Source organism: Alligator mississippiensis, chromosome 6 (genome assembly GCF_030867095.1).
Source record: "Alligator mississippiensis isolate rAllMis1 chromosome 6, rAllMis1, whole genome shotgun sequence".
Taxonomy (NCBI): Eukaryota; Metazoa; Chordata; order Crocodylia; family Alligatoridae; genus Alligator; species Alligator mississippiensis.
In genome coordinates this window covers 82,329,443-82,348,663 of record NC_081829.1, presented here as the reverse complement: position 1 = coordinate 82,348,663, position 19,221 = coordinate 82,329,443, and the positions used below count along the sequence as shown (strand labels likewise).

The 19,221-nt window shown below is 45.0% G+C and overlaps 1 protein-coding gene across 5 annotated transcripts in view; it reads right to left on the bottom strand.

Moving 5' to 3' along the window:
• Window positions 1-19,221, bottom strand: part of CTBP2 (C-terminal binding protein 2) — a 263,869-nt gene that overhangs the window by 85,258 nt on the left and 159,390 nt on the right. For 4 of the 5 annotated variants that reach the window (XM_019482851.2, XM_014611381.3, XM_059730045.1 and 1 more), the window contains one exon: window positions 18,376-18,423. The exons of the other annotated variant lie outside the window; for it this stretch is intronic. In XM_019482851.2, coding sequence (XP_019338396.1) covers window positions 18,376-18,423 — 48 coding nt within the window. The remainder of the gene's footprint in view (window positions 1-18,375; window positions 18,424-19,221) is intronic. 5 annotated transcript variants of the gene reach the window in all.

Below are 19,221 nucleotides of genomic sequence, written 5' to 3'. Positions count from 1 at the left end.
TATGTTTTCAGATCCGCTTTGCAAGCTGGCCATTATCAGATGAAATTACTGGAGCAACAAATGTCATCCTCATGCAAATGAGTTGGTTGTAGAGAAAGAATGTTTGACTTGTGAAGAGGGCTCACTCAGAACCTCAGAAACACTGTTGGTTTCCTCTTGTTGCACACTAATATTTTTCAAAGAAAAAGACTAGCACAGATTTTAAAGGAACATAATTTAGTTTAAATATGAGGAAAAATGAAAGGACTATTTTAAATTTACACTATGGGGGAAAATGTGCGCACCCCAGGGTGCTTTGTAACAATATTAATAGGTACCTTCTCTCCAATATTACCAATGAAATCAGATGTACTGAAAATAATATATTTGTGTTTTTGGTATTACGTCAGTTTATATTTGGGTTGGAAAGTGTTTATTCAAAAATCCTTACAAGATATCTAACTTTTTTGTCTGATTCATGCCAACACATGCAATGTTGCTGAATATATTATATATATATTTATAAATTAAATGATATAATATATGCATAGTCATAAAACAGGAGGCATCTGCTTTCTAAATCTGTGATTACGGTAAAAGGATGGGGGGACGGGACGTCTGCATTTTGACAACTTTATCATTTTCACTTGCAAAATAGTCCTTTATTTAGATTCCTGTGGAATGTCATCATCAATTTGGCACAGTTTCTATGCCTATAAATGGTATACTTTTATTAAAGCTTTTGTGTGCATGCTTGCACAGTACATTGTTCAAGATTTGTTTGTGTGGTGGCTCAGCTTTACTGTGCAGAGAAAATTCCCTGCTCCTATTGTCACTATCAGGAAGATCATAAGAAACATTTTTGTTTTTAAATTTATTAGGGAAATTAAGAAACCAATGAATTCTTCCTTACTTCAAGGCATATTTCTTGTGCTAATTCCTGTTCGATTATGAATAGTATCACCAATTTTTATTCCCCTAAGTTGCAGCTCTGTTTGAACCATTTAGACCTACCTGAGAAGGAGACTGCAACATTTCTGGAAATAAAAGGGAGAAGGAACAGGAGATCCCACTCATTTCTGTTTCATTTCAAATTCTGTATTGTATTTCTACTGTAGCTTTAGCATTAATCATAGATCTATTTTCTTAATAGTTATATTGTTACACTTATAAACTTTCCTAATAGGAAGTTAAGAGCTTTAGTTTAGGTACCTGATAAAACAGCAAATTAACAGTAATAAAAACGGCTACAGTAACTGCCAAAGCTAAGTCAATTTTAGAGTAACACTATTAGCTATCTGATAAATTTAGTCATAACAATGCTAACAATTTCCTTTGAGAAACATATTTATACCTGATAACAATTGTAAGAAGTAAATCTACAACCAAACCTGCAGTCTAATTGCTCCAAAGCGTGCTATCTAATCTTCTGTTCCGTACAAACAACAGGAACAGCAAGAGTCATTGCAGAACCATTTTCTGATCTAACAGTCACTTTAACTGAAGTTAGCTAACCAAATAAAATACTCTGGAGTTTAACTGCACAGTGAAAGCCAGAACCTTAAACTATGAATAACAGCTTATGCCTTAAGGTAAACTCACTTGCCCTTTTTCCTGTGAATATGGAAACACGTATTATTTTAGCCTTCGGACCAACCTAAGGCTAAAATCAGTATATATTAATACATATTAAGATTCATTTATTTTTTTATAGTGGGCATACATAAACACAAGGATAAACTGTCCTAAATTACACCACAATAACCCTTATAGAAAATTACTTGATTCGGGTGATGCCATGGTGGAGACAATGACTGGTGGTCCTGTGCGCCTGCTGAGTTTCTGATAAGGAGAATGCTGTGCCTGATAATTTGGGCCAGGAGGTGCCAGGGTGGAATCCATTTGGGCTCCTTGCTTTCGGAGAAGCTGCGGGCTGCTGTGTGGGCTAGGCATTGGGGACATTGCTGTGTTTCGGTCTCTCTTCATCAGTTCCATGGGCACTGTGTAAGTGGTTGGATATGCTGTTTTGGGACTTGCATGTGGGTTAGTCTGTACTGTAGTCATTGGTATCCCAGCTGAAGTGGAATAGACAGACCCTGGACGAGGCTGCACATTGCACGGGAAAGGAACGTTGTATCCAGAATTAGGTAGAAAATGGGGACTTTGATGAGTCACCCCAGGTCCAGCATAGGTTGCAGTTTCCAGAAGGTGCTGTGTTGGAGCGCTAGATGGCCGACGATTTATTTCTCCTACCCGTGGTGACACTGACTGCAGAGATGGCGGCGGCAGCTGCTGCATGGTTGTGCCATCTACACTGGGACCATATTCATTCTGCAGTTCACTTCGATGACTAAAACTGTTCGATCGGGTCCTGGGACGGAGCGCGCTGTTCTTCCTATCATTCCTCTGTAGCTGCATTTCTGTCCTGTAGTTATGGGCAATGCGGGAAAGTACCCTTGCTTGTCCGAGATTTGGAGCTACTGATTTTATATCATTCTCTTCCATCATTGCTATCAGGTTTGGAGAATCAAACCCTTGCTGCACCAAAGCATTGAACGTGCTTTCAGACACTCCTTCATAGCGCAGAAGTGCAAGGAACTCAGGATCATAGTTTCTTTTAATGTCCTGTCCTGAGAAACCCGTAGGCATCTGGGAATGGGAAGGAGTCATGGCCGTTTCATAGCTATCAAAAGGAACTTTTGCAGTAACATTTTCCCGGACTGATCCATAAGCACGATTTATAGAAGCAGCAGATGGAAGTGTACTCCCATCAGGAACAGAAGCAGAGCTTGATTCCACTACCAAACATGTTGGAGTAATTTGCCTAGCAGCCCCAGACTCTGTGGGTCTCTCTACTGTGTCATTATAAACCTGCCTGTTGGAAAAAGTTGGTGGTTCTGTTCCATATCTAGGGGTGGGAGGCTCAACACCATACCTTGCAGGAGACGTCTCTCTGTTTCGCATCCTTTGCCCTTCTGGGATCATTTTATGCATAGGATCCCTATACATACGGCTGGCTTCATGTGGGACAGGTGCCCGTCCTTGTACTTGATCCCAAGTCAATCTGCTACTTGGTATCCCATAATTCGGTAATGATCTATTAATCATGTGGTCTCTATAGTAGCGGGGATCTTTAGGCGATCTGGCAGCTAAGGATGGGTCACTGTAGTAATCCTGAGATGGCAAGGAGCTTTGTCCAGACATCGCAGTCTGTCTGTCGTAGTAAGTAAAGTCAGGAACAGAGCCTTTCCTTACAGGACCCTGGTTAAAAATGGGATCCTGGTATGGGTAAGGCTCTTGCTTCAGTTCAGCACCTCCTTGCAAGATGATATCATGTGGTCTATGGGTTGGTTGCTCATACCAACCTCCTTCGCCACCGTAAGTCAGAGAATTTCTCCTCCCTGTAGGTCTCTGATATTCAAATGCATTTTCACTCTCCCAGTTGCCTTCAAACCAGCCTGCAGCATCCCAGCTCTGAGAACGACCAATATTGGTGTGCTTGCTTGGAATCGGCATTGGAATAAAACAATCTACTTCACTTCGATAAAGAGGAGGAGCAGCCCTCCCCCTCCTTTTTTAAAATCTTCTGTTACACACATCAAAAACAGATCAAGCTGTATCTGAGCCCTTCTGGGACTTCAGAAACAACCAACTGGTGGTTTTATATTTCAAAGTATTGCCTGAATTATTAATTCTTCGTAACTTTAGCAGACAAAACACACAGCACCCACTGTAACTCAGTCGCACTCCAAAACTGTAGAATGAAAGGGCTTTTCTGTATGATTCAGTCACAGAAAAGGGTTGCCGCACTTAATCCTGATGGTTTATCCCTTCCTCCCTGGGACAGTTTGCTCACATGGACAACTGGTCTAGCAGTGGGTGAGGATTAGGAGCTAAATAAAACCTCTAAAGCCTTTGTCCCATGTGACATCACTTTAGCTTGATGAAACCTACTGCACCAATCCAGCCAACAACCTCAGTATGATTTCTCCTCTGAAAATATTTTTTTCTTATTTTGTCTTTTTTTTTTTCTTTTCATTTTTATACATTTCTTCCCATCTGTTACTTTACACCTTTTCCCACGGCAGTTCAGTATCCCATCCCAGAACAGAAACTAGCACAGGGAAAACGCTATATATAAAAAAATAAAAAACCGAAAGCGTCAGTGTCAGCTCAATCTTAATCCATCCTGATGAAATGCTAATCCACTGCACACAGCTAAGGACAAATTAAATGGGAGCAGGAAGGCAGCCCTAAAAAAAGGCCAATGTAAGATATTCAAGAATACAAGATAGTGATTAGAAATGAGTTCGGTATCTATATAACATTTTACAAATATTCTAATTTGCTTTAGAAATTACATTTTTTGTTCAAGTTTCAAATTAGCTGAAGTAACTGGGCTCCAAAAAGATTATTTACATTACTATCATTATACTCAAATTCTTTCATCTTCCCAGGAAAGAAAATTGCGGAGGTGTAATCTGGAATTTATAATTCTAAAACCCTAGCAGAGGTCATGGAAAAAGGAAGGGAGGATCAAAGGATCTAAACCCTGGTATTACAAAGCAAAAACGAAACAAAAAAAAGCAGCAGACTTTTGTATATTATCCCCACATTTTCTATAAAAATATATGTTTATGAAATGGAAAAACACTGAGAGATATCAGACCAAACTCAATTTCTATCTTGTGGTATTTCAATATTCATATGGATTAAGCTTTTTATATTGAAAGTAGAAAGGGGATTTAGACTGAATCACAGCAAAGAAAATTGTTTTTAGTGACATAAAAAATTCCATATCTAGTTACCTGTTTTGGGAGATACAGCGAAATAATTCCCTAAAACATGGATTGATCGTCATATGCCGAAAATACTCAGCACAAGTCCTTGTTTTAGCAAGAAAAGATCAAGCACTTCTTTTTGCCAACATACTTGGATGCTGTACTATTTTCATTTGTTAAAAGCAAAATTGAAAGAAATGAAAATGGAGATTTCTGTTGCTGCAGTAAAATATTCTGTACATAGATATGCAAATTTCAGGTTTGAGTCCCTGAATGATTAATAGTCAACCTTTTTTGTTTGTTTGGGAGACAGCCCTTACATTTTTATGGCTAATCCACAGTAAATGTTTGGTGTAATAGCCATCTCGTGATGGAGTACTGTGCTATTATGATAGCTAAATCACTAATACAGTCTAATGCATATACTTGCCTATCATACTAATACCACTGGGCTATACTTCTGACCCAAATTCTTTTAGTAATCCCTAATTTTTTTTACTGAAGTAAATACTACAAACCCTCTTCAAAATATTCCCCCTCCAAAACAAAAGAACGTTGGTGATTTTCTGGACATACATACCATTGCCCCCACACAAGATTATTTTTGCAGTTCTAGGACAGTATCTGATAAGCATTATATTGAATTAACTAAAAAACTGAAGGTATACTGGCAAATTTCTGTGTGTGAGAGTCCAAATGAGAAAATACATTTGTGCCTTATGAATAAGGAGAGAACATTACAGCCCCAAACATATATGATTGCATTATTTAAAAAAAAACAAAAAAGTATGTTCCCAAATAAATAAATTAAAACCTATATATTTTGGTTGTTCTAATGAACAAGAGGAGAGTTAGTGAAAGTTACAATCTTTTGTGTCATATAGACTTAAATAAAACTGTATTTTCAGAGAAAATCATTAATGGGTTTAGCCATAACGCCACCACAAAGAGCATTACTGGCGAAGTACATGGAAGAACACTAAGTCACCGAGAAGTTAGAGCCCAATCTTCTAGCACTCATTACCTTTGGGATAACAAAATTTTAGAAATTTTGGTGATTGCACAGTTGCAAAAATAGTCAGTGGAGAGCTGGAAGCATTCATTTCTTCTAAAAAAAGCAAACATTATCATTTCAAGTTGGGCATCCAAAATATTAATCTCAAACAAGGGTGGGAAAAATACAGCCCTCAGGCTGGATCCGGCCTGCCAGACCATTCTTTCTGGCCCACGGAGCCCCTAAAAAATTTAGGAAATTAATATTTATCTGCCCCTGGCTGCCTGGCAAAGATGACAGGAGCCAGGGGCAGTAGGACCTAGGGGAAGCCATGGCAGGATTCAGCAGCAGCAGGATCCCCCCACCCCCCCAGCCCCGCCTCCCTTCCCCAACCAGAAGTCCCTGCATAACAGAGGCTTTTGGCCTGGGACCATGAGGCTGTTCATGCCTGCCTGTGCCGGAGTGGGAAATTCAGGTAAGAGTAGGTGGTGGGAGGGGGACGGGAAGATGGTGGGCGATTGCCCCAGTCCTTGGGGCTGGGCTAGCTCCTGCTGAGTCCTGCACTCATGGCCATGGAGCTACATGGTGCAGGAGTGGCTGGCAGGCAGGCAGAAAAGTGGGGAAAGTGGTGGTGGGGGGCGGGTGGAAGCGAGTGAGCGTGCGGGAGTGCAGGGCCTGCACCAGCAACTCAGGGCCAGTGCTGGTAGGGCCCAGAGCAGGGAGGCAGGAGCGTGAGGTGTGGGATGGAACGGGTCTATGGAGCTGGTCTGTGCTGTGGTAGCAGGGAGAGAGGGAAGCTGGCCCAGCTCCATAGAGCCCATGCTGGCCGGGATCCCATACTCCTGCCGCCCCGCTCTGGGCTCCACCAGCACTGGCCCTGGGACACTGGCGCAGGCCCTGCACTCCCATCTGGCTGTCTCTGCGCTCCTGCGCACCCACTCATTCCCAGTCCCCACTGTCCCAGCCCCACAGTATAGGCAGGGACCAGTGCGCACAGTCCCGACCCCGCTCAGCTGTTTGGGCTGAGCACAGGAGGAACTGCTGTTCAGCGTGGGGGGAAAGTGGCCCCTCCCCCTTCCCCTTGCTTCCTGGTGCAGCCGCCTGGAGCTTGCGCAGGGATGCTCTGTGTCTCTGCCGTGTCACCACTGCCTCTGCAGTGCAGAGCAGACACAGAGCAGCTCCACCAGAAAGCACCGCTACCGGGAGGTGCTGCTTTCCCCCCACACTAAACAGCAGTTTCTATCCCATGCCACCGCTGCTGAGCCTGGGCCCCTGTGCCAGCTCCGGGCTTGCCCATCCAGACTGAGCAGCAGCAGTGGCAGCAGCCGCAGCTGGGCAGTTTTACATGCAGCCGCCTGGAGCCTGCGCCATGCCGAGCTGCTCTGTGGCTCCATCATCACTGCCTCTGGGCTACCCAGCACAGCAGCGATGACAGTGTGGAGCAGCCACAGGGCAGCTCACAGGTGGTGATGACAACTGCAGGGCAGCCCAGAATGGTGCGGGCTCTGGACAGCCGCACCAAAAACTGCCTGGTGGTGGTGAGAGGTTGCTTTTCCTTGCGCCGAGCACCAGTTTCTGCCCAGCTGTTGCTGCCGCTGCTGCTCAGCCTGGACAGGTGAACCTGGAGCTGGCACAGGGCACACAGTGTCGCAACTGCATGTGCTGGTCCCCACTGCTACCACTGCATGCTCAAGGATGGCAGGACATGCCACGGCTGGGCAGTGCAGAGTGGGCACGGGGTGTGCTGGGGCTGCACACTGTCGATGGTGGCAGGGAGGCACCACAGGACGCTCAGGCTCTGTCCTGTTGCAGGGCAGGGTTAGGTGCTGACTGGCCCAAGGGTGTGTGCGTAGGGGGGCTCCAATACATACCAAACATGCCCTCAAACCCTTCCCACAAACCCCATAGCCACACCCTTCCTGACACACAATCACACACCCCACAAATACGGTAACCATACATCCACACACACCCCCATACCCAGCCACGTACATTCACACCCAGAGCTCCCCACAAACCCCACACCCGGCCACCCATACCCCCCGACACCACTGCACACCCCACACAATATTTCATAGATTTCATAGACGTTAGGGCTGGAAGGGACCTCGGAAGATCATCGAATCCAGCCCCCTGCCCAAAGGGCAGGAAGTCAGCTGGGGTCATAGGATCCCAGCAAGATGAGCATCCAGTTTGCTCTTGAAGGTGTTCACTGTAGGCGCTTGAACCACCTCCGGTGGCAGGCTGTTCCAGACCTTGGGGGCTCGGACAGTAAGGAAATTCTTCCTTATGTCCAGCCTGAAACGGTCTTGTAGTAGTTTATGACCATTCGACCTAGTCATCATCCCTTGGGGCGCTCTGGTGAACAAACGTTCCCCCAGATAATGGTGGTCACCCCGATAAACTTATAGGTGGCCATCAGATCACCCCTGAGCCTACGCTTTTCCAGGCTAAAGAGCCCCAGGGCTCTCAGCCTGTCTTCGTAGGGTCTGCTTCCCTGACCTCTGATCATGCGCGTGGCTCTTCTCTGGACTCTCTCAAGCTTCTCCACATCCTTTTTGAATTGTGGAGCCCAAAACTGGACGCAGTACTCCAGCTGCAGCCTCACTAAGGCCGAATACAAGGGGAGAATGACATCCTGGGATTTGCTTGAGAAGCATCTATGGATGCAAGACAGCGTTTTGGTCGCTTTACTAGCCACAGCATTGCACTGCAGGCTCATGTTCATCTTGTGGTCAGTGATGACCCCCAAGTCTCTTTCTTCCATAGTGCTAGCCAACATAGCACTGCCGAGCCTATAAGGATGCTGCGGGTTTTTCTTCCCAAGGTGGAGAACCTTGCATTTATCGGCGTTGAACACCATCAGATTCTCGTCCGCCCACTTGCTGAGCCTGTTCAGGTCAGCCTGGATCACCCGCCTGTCTTCTGGTGTGGATGCTTTGCCCCAAAGTTTGGTGTCATCGGTGAACTTGGCCAGTCCGCTTCTGACTCCAGTGTCCACATCATTAATGAAGATGTTGAACAGTATGGGTCCAAGGACAGAGCCTTGGGGGACCCCACTGGTCACAGGACACCACGATGAGTGACTTCCATCAATTACTACCCTCTGGGTCTGACCCCGGAGCCAGTTTTCCAGCCAGTGGATCATGGAGGACCCAAGGCGACAATTGGCCAGTTTCTCCAAGAGGTGATCATGGGAAACCAGGTCAAAGGCTTTTTTGAAGTCAAGATATATGACATCAATCTCTTCTCCCTTGTCCAGGTGATCGGTCACTTGGTCGTAGAAGGAAATGAGATTGGTCAAGCAAGACCTACCCGCAACAAACCCGTGCTGGCTATCCCTTAAGATGTTGGCGTCGGCCAGTCCATTAAGGATGGCCTCTTTGATAAACTTTTCTAAGATCTTCCCCGGGATAGAAGTCAGGCTAATGGGCCTATAGTTAGCTAGATCCACTTTCCTCCCTTTCTTGAAGATAGGCACCACATTGGCCTTCTGCCAGTCTTTGGGCACTACACCAGAGCGCCAAGAGTTTTCAAAGATCCGCGCTAGAGGCTGGGCTATGATGCTCGCCAGCTCCTTGAGTACCCTGGGGTGAAGACTGTCAGGGCCGACTGACTTGAAGGTATCCAGCTTCTCAAGATGTTCCTTCACGAAGTCAGCATCAATGAAGGGCAGGGGATCACCCTCACCCGGACTTCCCTGTCCCGTAGCAGGCATGGGTGTCCCATGGGACTGATGAAAGACCGACACAAAGTACCTATTTAATAGGTTGGCTTTTTCCTGGGCGTCAGTTGTCAGTTGCCCCATCTGGTTCAGCAGGGGTCCAACGTTGCCCCTGCTTTTCCTCCGGCTCCCTACATATCTGAAAAAGGACTTTTTATTGTCCTTGAAGGACAATAAAAAGTCAGGAGTTTATGCAAAGAGTTTATGCAAGAGTAAGACTAAATTTTGAACTATTATGCAATCACTTCTACATATACAGCACAAATACACACAAATCAGGACAAAATATTTTTTTAAAATTAAATAAAAATATATTATTATAGTGACCAGGGGGCAGAACACCTGTCAAGGGGCAGGGCTACCCATGCAGCCCTAGACAGCTTGCCAAACTCCATAAGCGGCCCTCTGCCCAAAATAATTGCCTGCCCCTCCTCTAAAACCAGGTCCACACTTAAAAAAAGAAGCAGTAATAGTGAGCACCAGGATAAAACCTAGTTTTCCTTATGACCTCCTGGATCTGACCATCTACTGCCTTTCCTGAAATGTGACTGACAAATCTGCTGACAGGGGTCAGTCAGACCTCCTAAAAAATAACCATCCAGCAACTAAACCAACTTTTCTCTTCAGCTAAAATCTTATGAAAGTTAAAAATATCTGATGAAGTCCTCAAGAATAACTTCCACATTTCTTGCTTTGCAGAAGCCAGGAAATTTGACAGCTCCATTGCTGAGCTTGTGAACATTCATGCAAGTGGCTGAGTTTAAGCACCTAAGAAGTCCCACTGACTTCCCTGCAACTACTCATGTGCTTTAAGTACATGTGTATGTGCTTGCAGGATCAGGACTTGGTGACTTGAATTAAGAGCTGTTGGGCAGGATTTCCAGCCATCTCTCATTCTAAATTGTCACCTCACTGCAAACCCTGTTTTGCACCACCACCCAGCTCTGCCCTCTTGCTAACCTCTCTGTTAAAGGTAGACACAGCCTGTAGTCCCAATGAACACAACAGGGAGTGCAAATGTGACCATTATATCCAGTGTGAAACGTGACAGAGAGAAAAAAAGAAAAGTTTGAACTCCCAGTGAATCAAGAAATGAATAAGAAATGCTCTAAATAAAATATTTATAGAGGGGCAGTGGGGCTCTTGTTTTTCTTTCTGCATTCTTAACAGGTCTTATGCAAATACCAATAATTCTGTAGCTATTTATAAATCAAGAATCAGGTAAGGGTCGCCAATGGTCTAATCCTACAGAGCTAATTCTATATAACACTGCATGCTTGTGAAAACAGCAATTCACAAATATTGACATTCCTAACTTGAGGGCAGAGACTGAGGAATGTGTTATACATGCAACTCATTGTATTATCCTTTACCTGTTAATATTAAAGATAGTTTGAAAGCCTAACATGAAACAAACAAAAATCTTATCAAAAGATGAAAGCTTTTGTATTTGAGCCTTGGTGAAAAAATACATGATTATAGTTTCATCCAACAGATTTCTACTCAACATTGATGTGATGTGTAACATGTTCTACTATGAGAGAGAAACTGCAAGCAAAGTAAAAGTTTTCTTTAAAAAAAAAAAAAAATGATGTTGAGCCCTGTCATTTCAAACCCCATAAAACTGGTGCATGAAGATCAAATTTTTAGAAGCAAAATAACCTGATGCTGGGTAAATATCTAGCTTTAGATGCTAGAAAAAATTAGTTATCTATGTCAGAGGGGAAAAAGATGTTTTACATACCGAAAAGTTGTTTAAAAGTGGGCTGTTAAATCTATAATCAGGAAGTTACAAATCTACGTGGGTTGGGACAGGTTGGTTCACCTCCAACTATGTAGTAACATTAAAAAGATCCGTTTCAGGTTGACCCAAAAGTAGAAAAGGACTATGGCCAAAAAAATTTAATCCAGCTCCAACATGCAGCGCTGGAGTATCTATTCTCTTCTTAGCTTTCATGTAGAACTCCTCTCAGCATTAATGGAAAGCCCTCTACAGAAGGAGCGTTTAGAGCAGCGATCACATATCAGGACTCTTGGTTTCTCTGTCTACCTCTGCCACCGACTCACTGTGTTATCTTCAGCAAGCCACGTTTCAGAGTCTCACATTCCTCATTTCTAAAATGAGTACGACAATTTATGTTTACTTTGCTCAGTTGTTACGAAGATTAATTCATTAGTATTTGATATGTGCTCTGAATGCCTGGATAAAAAGAAACAGAAAACTGCAGGGTAGGTTTATTATTATGGCCGGGTGGTTCTTAATCTTTTTAGACTTAAGGCACCTCTCATTAGATTCAAGGCACCCCTCAGACAATGTCAACTCTTACCTTTAATTTGTTTCTTGACTACAGAAAAATAATACAGCAATTCTGCTGCTGCTGCAAAGAACTCAAAAAGACCACAACAGGTCAGAATGATTTTCATGCTCTGGATATCTACTTGAAAACTCTGGGTTTATCTCGTGAATTGTGTGTAGATGTCTGCCCACCTAACAGTGCTAATATTGCACGACACCTAGGGGCATTATTAAAAGGATCTCATGGCATTCCAGGGTGCCTGGCTGTTACAGCCTCTTTTCTTAAAACATGTCATCATGTATAATGACTGCTGATGGTTAGCAAGGCTTTTTCTTCCTCTGTGTGGCTTGCAGCAACCAGCAACTCAAGAATCATAGCTAAGGCAGAGTTAAACATAATTTTCTGGTGCACAGTGGATATAAAAGGGAAAAAAGGAATGACACACACTGTAAATGCTGTGTAAAGAATTTAGCCTAAATGAAAAATGGAGGTGGGGGGAGGGAATGAAGGGGAGAAGTGTTTGTGCTAAACCCTAGGAAGTCATTGAATTTGCTAAAATTTGGCTTTACAAAGAGCTTTCTCATGGTGGCAACAAGCACACAGCATAGATGGGCTTTCTAGCAGCCTCTCTGTAAATTAGAGGACTACAAAGAGAAAATTAGCAGGATTGTGCAGGAATCATTTTCAATAATCAAAGGAATAGTACAGCATCTGAAAGCACTCAGCTCTTGAAGCCATGCCACATGCTTTTACCAATTTCCAAACCAAAAGCGTGGATGCTTTAGAACTTCAACAAAACACTCCAAAAGGAAACCCAAATACCAACTTGGTGCATTACAAGAAAAACAAAGTCTTTTAAGATTAGCTGCATATTAAACAATTGCAGCCCCAGGTAACTCTAGATTGTGATTACTGTAAAATAAAAAACAAAAGCTTATGTCCATTTGTAACTCTCACTCCCTGAAACTGGGATATAAATTTATTGAAAACATTGGGTCAATGTTCCCACGGCTTGTGCACTAAAAGCTGGGGCTATTTACTAAAAACAAACTCTTCATGTTCTGCACAAGCTGACATCTCCAACTTAGGTTGCCATTCTAATTTACTATACAAAAATGGTTCCCAGGCACAAAAATAGAAAAGAAAAAAAGAAAAGGGGACACATAGTCTGCACTTATGTAAGAAAAACCTCCAAAGCACCAAGTATGTCAAAACCAACATCAATTACTATGGAAAATTGGTCACTGAAATACCATTGTGAGCAACAATAACTTGCTAAAACCCCACAGAATCCAGCGTGTCAATGTGACCAAATAGAAAGACACCAGTCGGGTTCTCAAGTACAAAACTTATCTGCAAACAGTGTGTATGTATATGAATTGTGTCTCTGCTTGTTAAGAGTTCAAAAGGGTTCTCCGAATATGTTCTTATAGCACAGTATATTACTTAATATATAACTTGTATCTGCAGATTCCTTTTATTAAATTCATACCATATATTTTTAAGTGAAGAACCCACTGAACACTGCATGAAACAAAATTTAAACAACTCTGAAATGTATCTGTGCAATCCATCCTCCAGATTCTTTTTGTGTGGTACCTTCACTGATTGGCTAGGGACAGAAGTTACACATAAACCAGTTTAAGTGATCAGAAACTGGCTTAAGCCTGTAACAGAACATAAGTTCAGTGCACATAAACCAGTTTCAAAGCAGCCAAAACTGGTTTAAGATAAACCAGATTGAATGTATTATCAGACTTAACTGATTTGAGTCAAACCGATTTATGCAACTGGTCCCAGCATCCCAGCATGCTTTGCAGCCCTGGGTGGGGTGGTGCTCCAGAAAGCAGGGCTGGCCTCTCTCCTCTGCTCTAGCCCAAGCAGGGGTGGGGGCCTGGCCAGATGCATGGCCTCCTGAGACAATGGGAGCAGGGTGGGGGTTTATTCCCCACTTCCCTATGGGGGGACTGTGGCCCCTGTCAGCCATTCTCCTCCCTCCCCACTCCAGCAGCAGGGAAGGGAGCATGGCCAGAGCCGGCCAGCACGGTCCCCACCACCAACCTGCCTGACCAGTGGCTGGGGTTCAGGGCTGAGCCAGCTGGCCCCTGAGTGCTCCTGAGGGCAGAGGGGCCAGCCTGGCCTCGGGCGCCAGGGTCGGGCCCTTTTCAGAGGGCTGCAGCTTGAGCTGGGGTTGCGGGGGCTGTGCAGCTCTCCACACCCAAGCTGGGCAGGGCTGTAATGGAGCCCCAGCTGGCTGGGAAGGGCCCCGCGGGGCCAGCCCGTGGAGACAGGGCCCTTCCCAGCCCGCTGCAACTGCGTGACAGCCCAGCCTGTGGGGACTGACTGGGGAGCAGGCTTTCTGGGTCAGCTCAGAGCTGCCGTACCACCATGCCCCGTCCTGTGCAGCACCCAGGGCTGCAGGTGTGCAACCAGATGCGGGCTGGCCGGGGCCAGGGGGGCTGTTCTGTCCCGCTTGCCTCCAGCTGCCGCTGCTGCTGCCACAGCTGCACGAGTCGGGGGGGGTGGGGGGGAAGGCAGCTTCAGCCTCCCAATGCATGGAGCTCAGGCTCCAGCTCCTAGATGACTTGGAAGGTGGTGCTGTGTGATGCAAAGGAGCAGAAGCCACAGCTGGAGGTGAGGGGAGAAAAACAGCCCTGCTGGGGCTGGTGGCTTCCATCCAGTGCGTGGAGCTCTGGCTGCAGCCCCCAGAAGCTTTCCACCCAAATGAGCTGGAGCCAGGGCTCCATGCGCTGGGCAGAAGCTGCAGGGCTGAAGCTCCCCTCTCCCCCAACCCAGAGTGGCATGGTGTGGCCACACCAGCAGCAGCTGGAGGCAAAGGGGGCAGAACAGTCTCCCTGACCCTGCCCAGCCCGCAGCTGGTTCTGTGTCAGCAGCCCTGGGTGCTGCACAGGACAGGGGGTACAGCAGCAGCTGCCGGGCTCAGGGCCTGCCGGCACCTCTGAGTTGGTCTGGGAAGCCCACTCCCCAGCCATCCCCTGCCCATGTTTCTGGGCCAGGCTGTCATGCAGCTGCAGTGAGCTGGGAAGGGCCCTGCCCCCACAGGGTCCTTCCCAGCAGGCTGGGGCTCCATTACAGCCCTGCCTGGCTTGGGTGCGGGGAGATGGGAGCAATCTGGCTGCGCAGACCCCGTGGCCCCAGCCTGGGCTGCCTCTTTGTCTCCGCCCTCAGCAGTACCTGCAGGCCGGCTGGGCCCAGCCACGCAGCCCCAGCTCCAGCCCTAGGCAGATAGCAAGGCCATGCCAGACAGCTCTAGCCAGGCCCCCTGCCACCTGAGCAAGAGCAGGAGGGAAAGGTGGGCAGGCCCCGACTGGGGGCCCATGCCTGCCTGGAGACAGGGGAGTTTAATCCCCATCCCCTGCCCGCTTTTGCCTGAGGCTCTGCCCCAGCTGATATCTGGCTTCAGGGTCAAGCCTGGCAAGGGTTTCTTCCCCTCTATCCCTCCAGGCACAGCTTGGCTGGGGTCCCTACACGGGGTCCCTGGTCTACACTGGCTTGGGTCCCTGGCCACATCCCTGAGGTCAGCTTCTTGCCAGCGTTGTGGCTGCTGCTGGGTCCCTGGCCACATCCCTGAGGTCAGCTTCTTGCCAGCCTTGTGGCTGCTGCAAAGGGAAGGGAGAGCTGCTGTAGCACTCCCCTGGCTGCTAGCCTGAGCCACTGCAGGCATGTGCTTGCATTTCCAAAATTAAATGTGAATGTCTGTATACTTGCAAATCAGTTCAATCTTTACAGGTTAGACTAACCTGCAAAGATTGAATCAATTCAGGCTCTGGCTTTTTGAATGTCTGTCCCTAGCCATTGTGACTATCTCTACAATTAGACAGCTCTTTGCAGCAAACTCCACAGTTATTTGTCAGGTCAGCACCTAGCTCACTGAAGATGCTGCATGAAGAAATAATGATTTTTAATCTCTCCAATTGCTCCAAAAAGTTATTCTCAATGCACCTATTCCATCCTTTTATTTATTTACTTATTTTGAGGTTTAAATTGCAAGAGAAGCATTAATTTAGGCAGCTCAATTCTTTAGTAAATATTTGAGTATCATGGAAATTCCCACGGCTTGTTATTACGAAGAGGAGACGATTGTCCTCTGTCATTAAACCTGGGTTTCAGGGTATGTATTTTGCATATTTGTGGTTCTACCATAACCACAACAGTGGTAAGTGCAGACTGATCTGTTATAGTACACCAAGATACTGACACAGAGGATTCCTCGGTTTATTTAACAGGTACTTCTGAAAAATAAGCTTTGAGAGTTGCTGTTGGGAGATTCCTTGAATACTTCACAGCAAGCACTCCAGAAATTCTAGGATGAAGGATGTGTCGTTTAAGGTGTCAGGTATGGAACAAACATGCGAATTTGCTAAGGAAGAGTTTTAGAACAGCAACAGTTATTGCCAGAAGAAATATTTAGGCCCTAAAGCCCTCTGGCTGAATTGGAGTTTCACCAGAATAAGTATTAGGATTCCTTTTGGACGACAGTCCACTTGGCCCCTATGGGCACGTCCAGATGAGCATGGTCATGCAATATGTGGCACTAAAAACACATTTGCAGTGCCACATACCACACAGTCCAGAGTTTTCCGTGCTGGAAGGGCATGCTGCCCAAGGATGCACTACTGCGTTTTTTTCCCCTGCAGTTTTTTTTGACCGCTGGATATCCAGGGGTCAAAAATAACTGGGGGAAAAAACCCCAAAGTAGCAAACGCTCAGGCAGCGTGTGCTGCTAAAAAGTGGAGTCGGGCTGCTCGGAGCCATCCTACGGCTGCTGGCCAGGCTCTGCCTAGTAGGATCACCTAGTAGGATCACCATGGCTGCAGCTCCAGGAGGCCCCCAGACATTGCTGGCCCCAGCCTCCCCTATGCAACTTGCCACACACCAAAGCGCACATGGCACAGGCATTCCCTAGAGACAAGAAGTAGTTATGCAAGATGCGCTGTTGCTACTTGTCCCCAGGGAACCAAATGTCCACGCATGCCTGGATGTGCCCTATGGTGCCAAAGAATTACACCTGTGCTTGCTGGCTGTAGTTTCAGAGGATTATATTCAAGGCAAACAACTGGAAAGCAGTCAGTCTAAAGCTGTGTCCTGAGTAACATAAAGGTCTAGAATTAAAACCCTTCAAGCTTTTTACCAAATTTAGAAAATAGGGAATTAAAAATCACCAGCTACAGCAGAGGCTGTTAGCTATCCAGTGGGTTTGGACTGAATAAGGGCTTGTAAGATCTGGCACATGGATGAGTATTTGCAATTGAGGCTGAAGATGGACTTCCAGTTAACAGGATCAAAGAAGGTGAGCAGTAATCTGGAATACATTTGTAGCTGCAAAACCAAAATCCAGATGTAGAACCCATCTTGAATTCTTAGAATAAATTTTATAGGCTCTTCAAACTTCAACTAGGCAAAATTTTGCATTAAAAATTAAAATACCCCTTAAAACAGGATCAGCAAAAGAGTACTGTGGAATTCTTGGACCAATAAAGGGATACAAAAAGATGTCAGATTTATTCCTAAACCAGAAAAGAATGTCATTTTAGGGGGTACAAATAAAAATCAAATCTCAGTACCAAATAGTCTAAAACCCTGTATGCAGAGGTCACTGGGGGTGTCCCACAAATATTCACAAGGATTTAATCTAGGAATAGTCTTAAAAATAATCCTCTGAAAATCACATCAAGCACCTTTTCTCCAAAATTGAGTACTAGACCTAGAGGTCAAAACTGACTAGTATTTGAAAACAAATTGGGATCAGGATTTAAATATCACCCATAATGAAAAGGTTTGGAATTACCATATTGTTCTGACCCTGCATAAGTTGGTCCCATATTTTCAAGTTTGATTTTAGGAAAAACAGGTTTTGTTCTGAATATAAGTAGAAAACTGCAGATAAAGTCCTTGAGCTGCTACTGCCCTTATAAAATCCCACCAATGAAAGGACTGAATGTACATAAAGAAAAACTGGAAAAAATGCTGACTTGGTATTTTTAACTGCATGCACAAGTACGAACATTGAAAATGCAGAAGCCACTATCATAGGCCAACCTTACATATAAGAGCAATTTTATGGTACTTTTAGAGGGAAAACGTTAGGTTTATAACCCAACCAATACAGTACATCTATCCCAGTAAGTACTGAGGAGATCTAATGCATAATAGATGGTATTCAGAATTCTGAACTCTGTCATGCCTTCCTGTACTTCTGTTTAAAAACCAATATTAATGACTATGTGTTACTGGACTCCTGGACAGGGTAACAAACTTGGCTACAGGGCCTTTTTTATAGTGATGTATAGCTCCATATTTTGGAACTCTGCAAAGGGAAAAGAATATCGGGGAAATATTCTCTAAAAATAAACCAATTATTCATATTTTTCTCATTGGTAGATTTGAAGGTTAAAAGGAATGATCAGATCATCTATGCTGATCTTAAGCTAGATATCAATATTACCATACTGTTACACATATTGGAATACATAAAGAGGATTCTTGGATTTCCAAAAGAAGAAATAACCAGATTTTTAAAATAAATAAAAGACCGTAGCACTCAGGGTTGTGGAGATGGGAGGGGAGACAGTGCAATACCTGATATATGGGTAGGATCAGACCCTCTGGTGAGTAGCAGGAGGAAGTCTAAGGGCAAGAGAGAGAAGGGAGAAGTTATAGTTTCCCTCAACCTGTGCCTACAAACATTGTACTTCTTGAGTTACTGTACATTTCACAAGAATGAATCCCTTTCAGCAAAAGAGACTATTTATATACCATGTTATGGAAATAACTATAGCTGTGGCTAAAGTTACATTTGCTGAGGATGATTAGAGGGTCCCTCCTTAAAGGGTCCACTTCTGGCCGAGTCTTGCTATTTGTCTACCCCACTTGCGCTTCAGTCTGGGGCAAGGGAGAACTCTACTCGAGTTAACAGAAATGCCAAAGGACATTCTGGTTTCGTGCATGTGAGCTTGGAAGATGTTCTAGGTTTGACTTTATTTCCCTACTTTAACAGCTCTTACGTTCGATTCAGTTAAGTTATGGTGTTCAAATCCTATCCCACATCTTGCTTGCAGTCTCTCCACAGGTCTAGAAATTTTACGGTGGGAGAGCAATGGTAATTAACACTGGCACCACTCCTCTCTTGCCCAATTTCCAAGCCCCATGCTGCTGGATCAACCCAAGCTGCCAGCCCCATACAGAGGTACTGGGGTCCATTCCTGCACAAATAGACCAAGCTGTGGCCCAGTGTAGCCATGGACCAGATCCAGTCCATGGATACACCAGACACTGCTCATTTGGACCATGGACTGAAAAGGTCTGGCACCACTGAATTAAAGTGTTTGTAATCACTATGTAATGGTACCACCACTTTCCTCTTGATAAAGTGAACACAATTCTATAACCACAACCTATTTTATGATCTATTTATATATAGATACC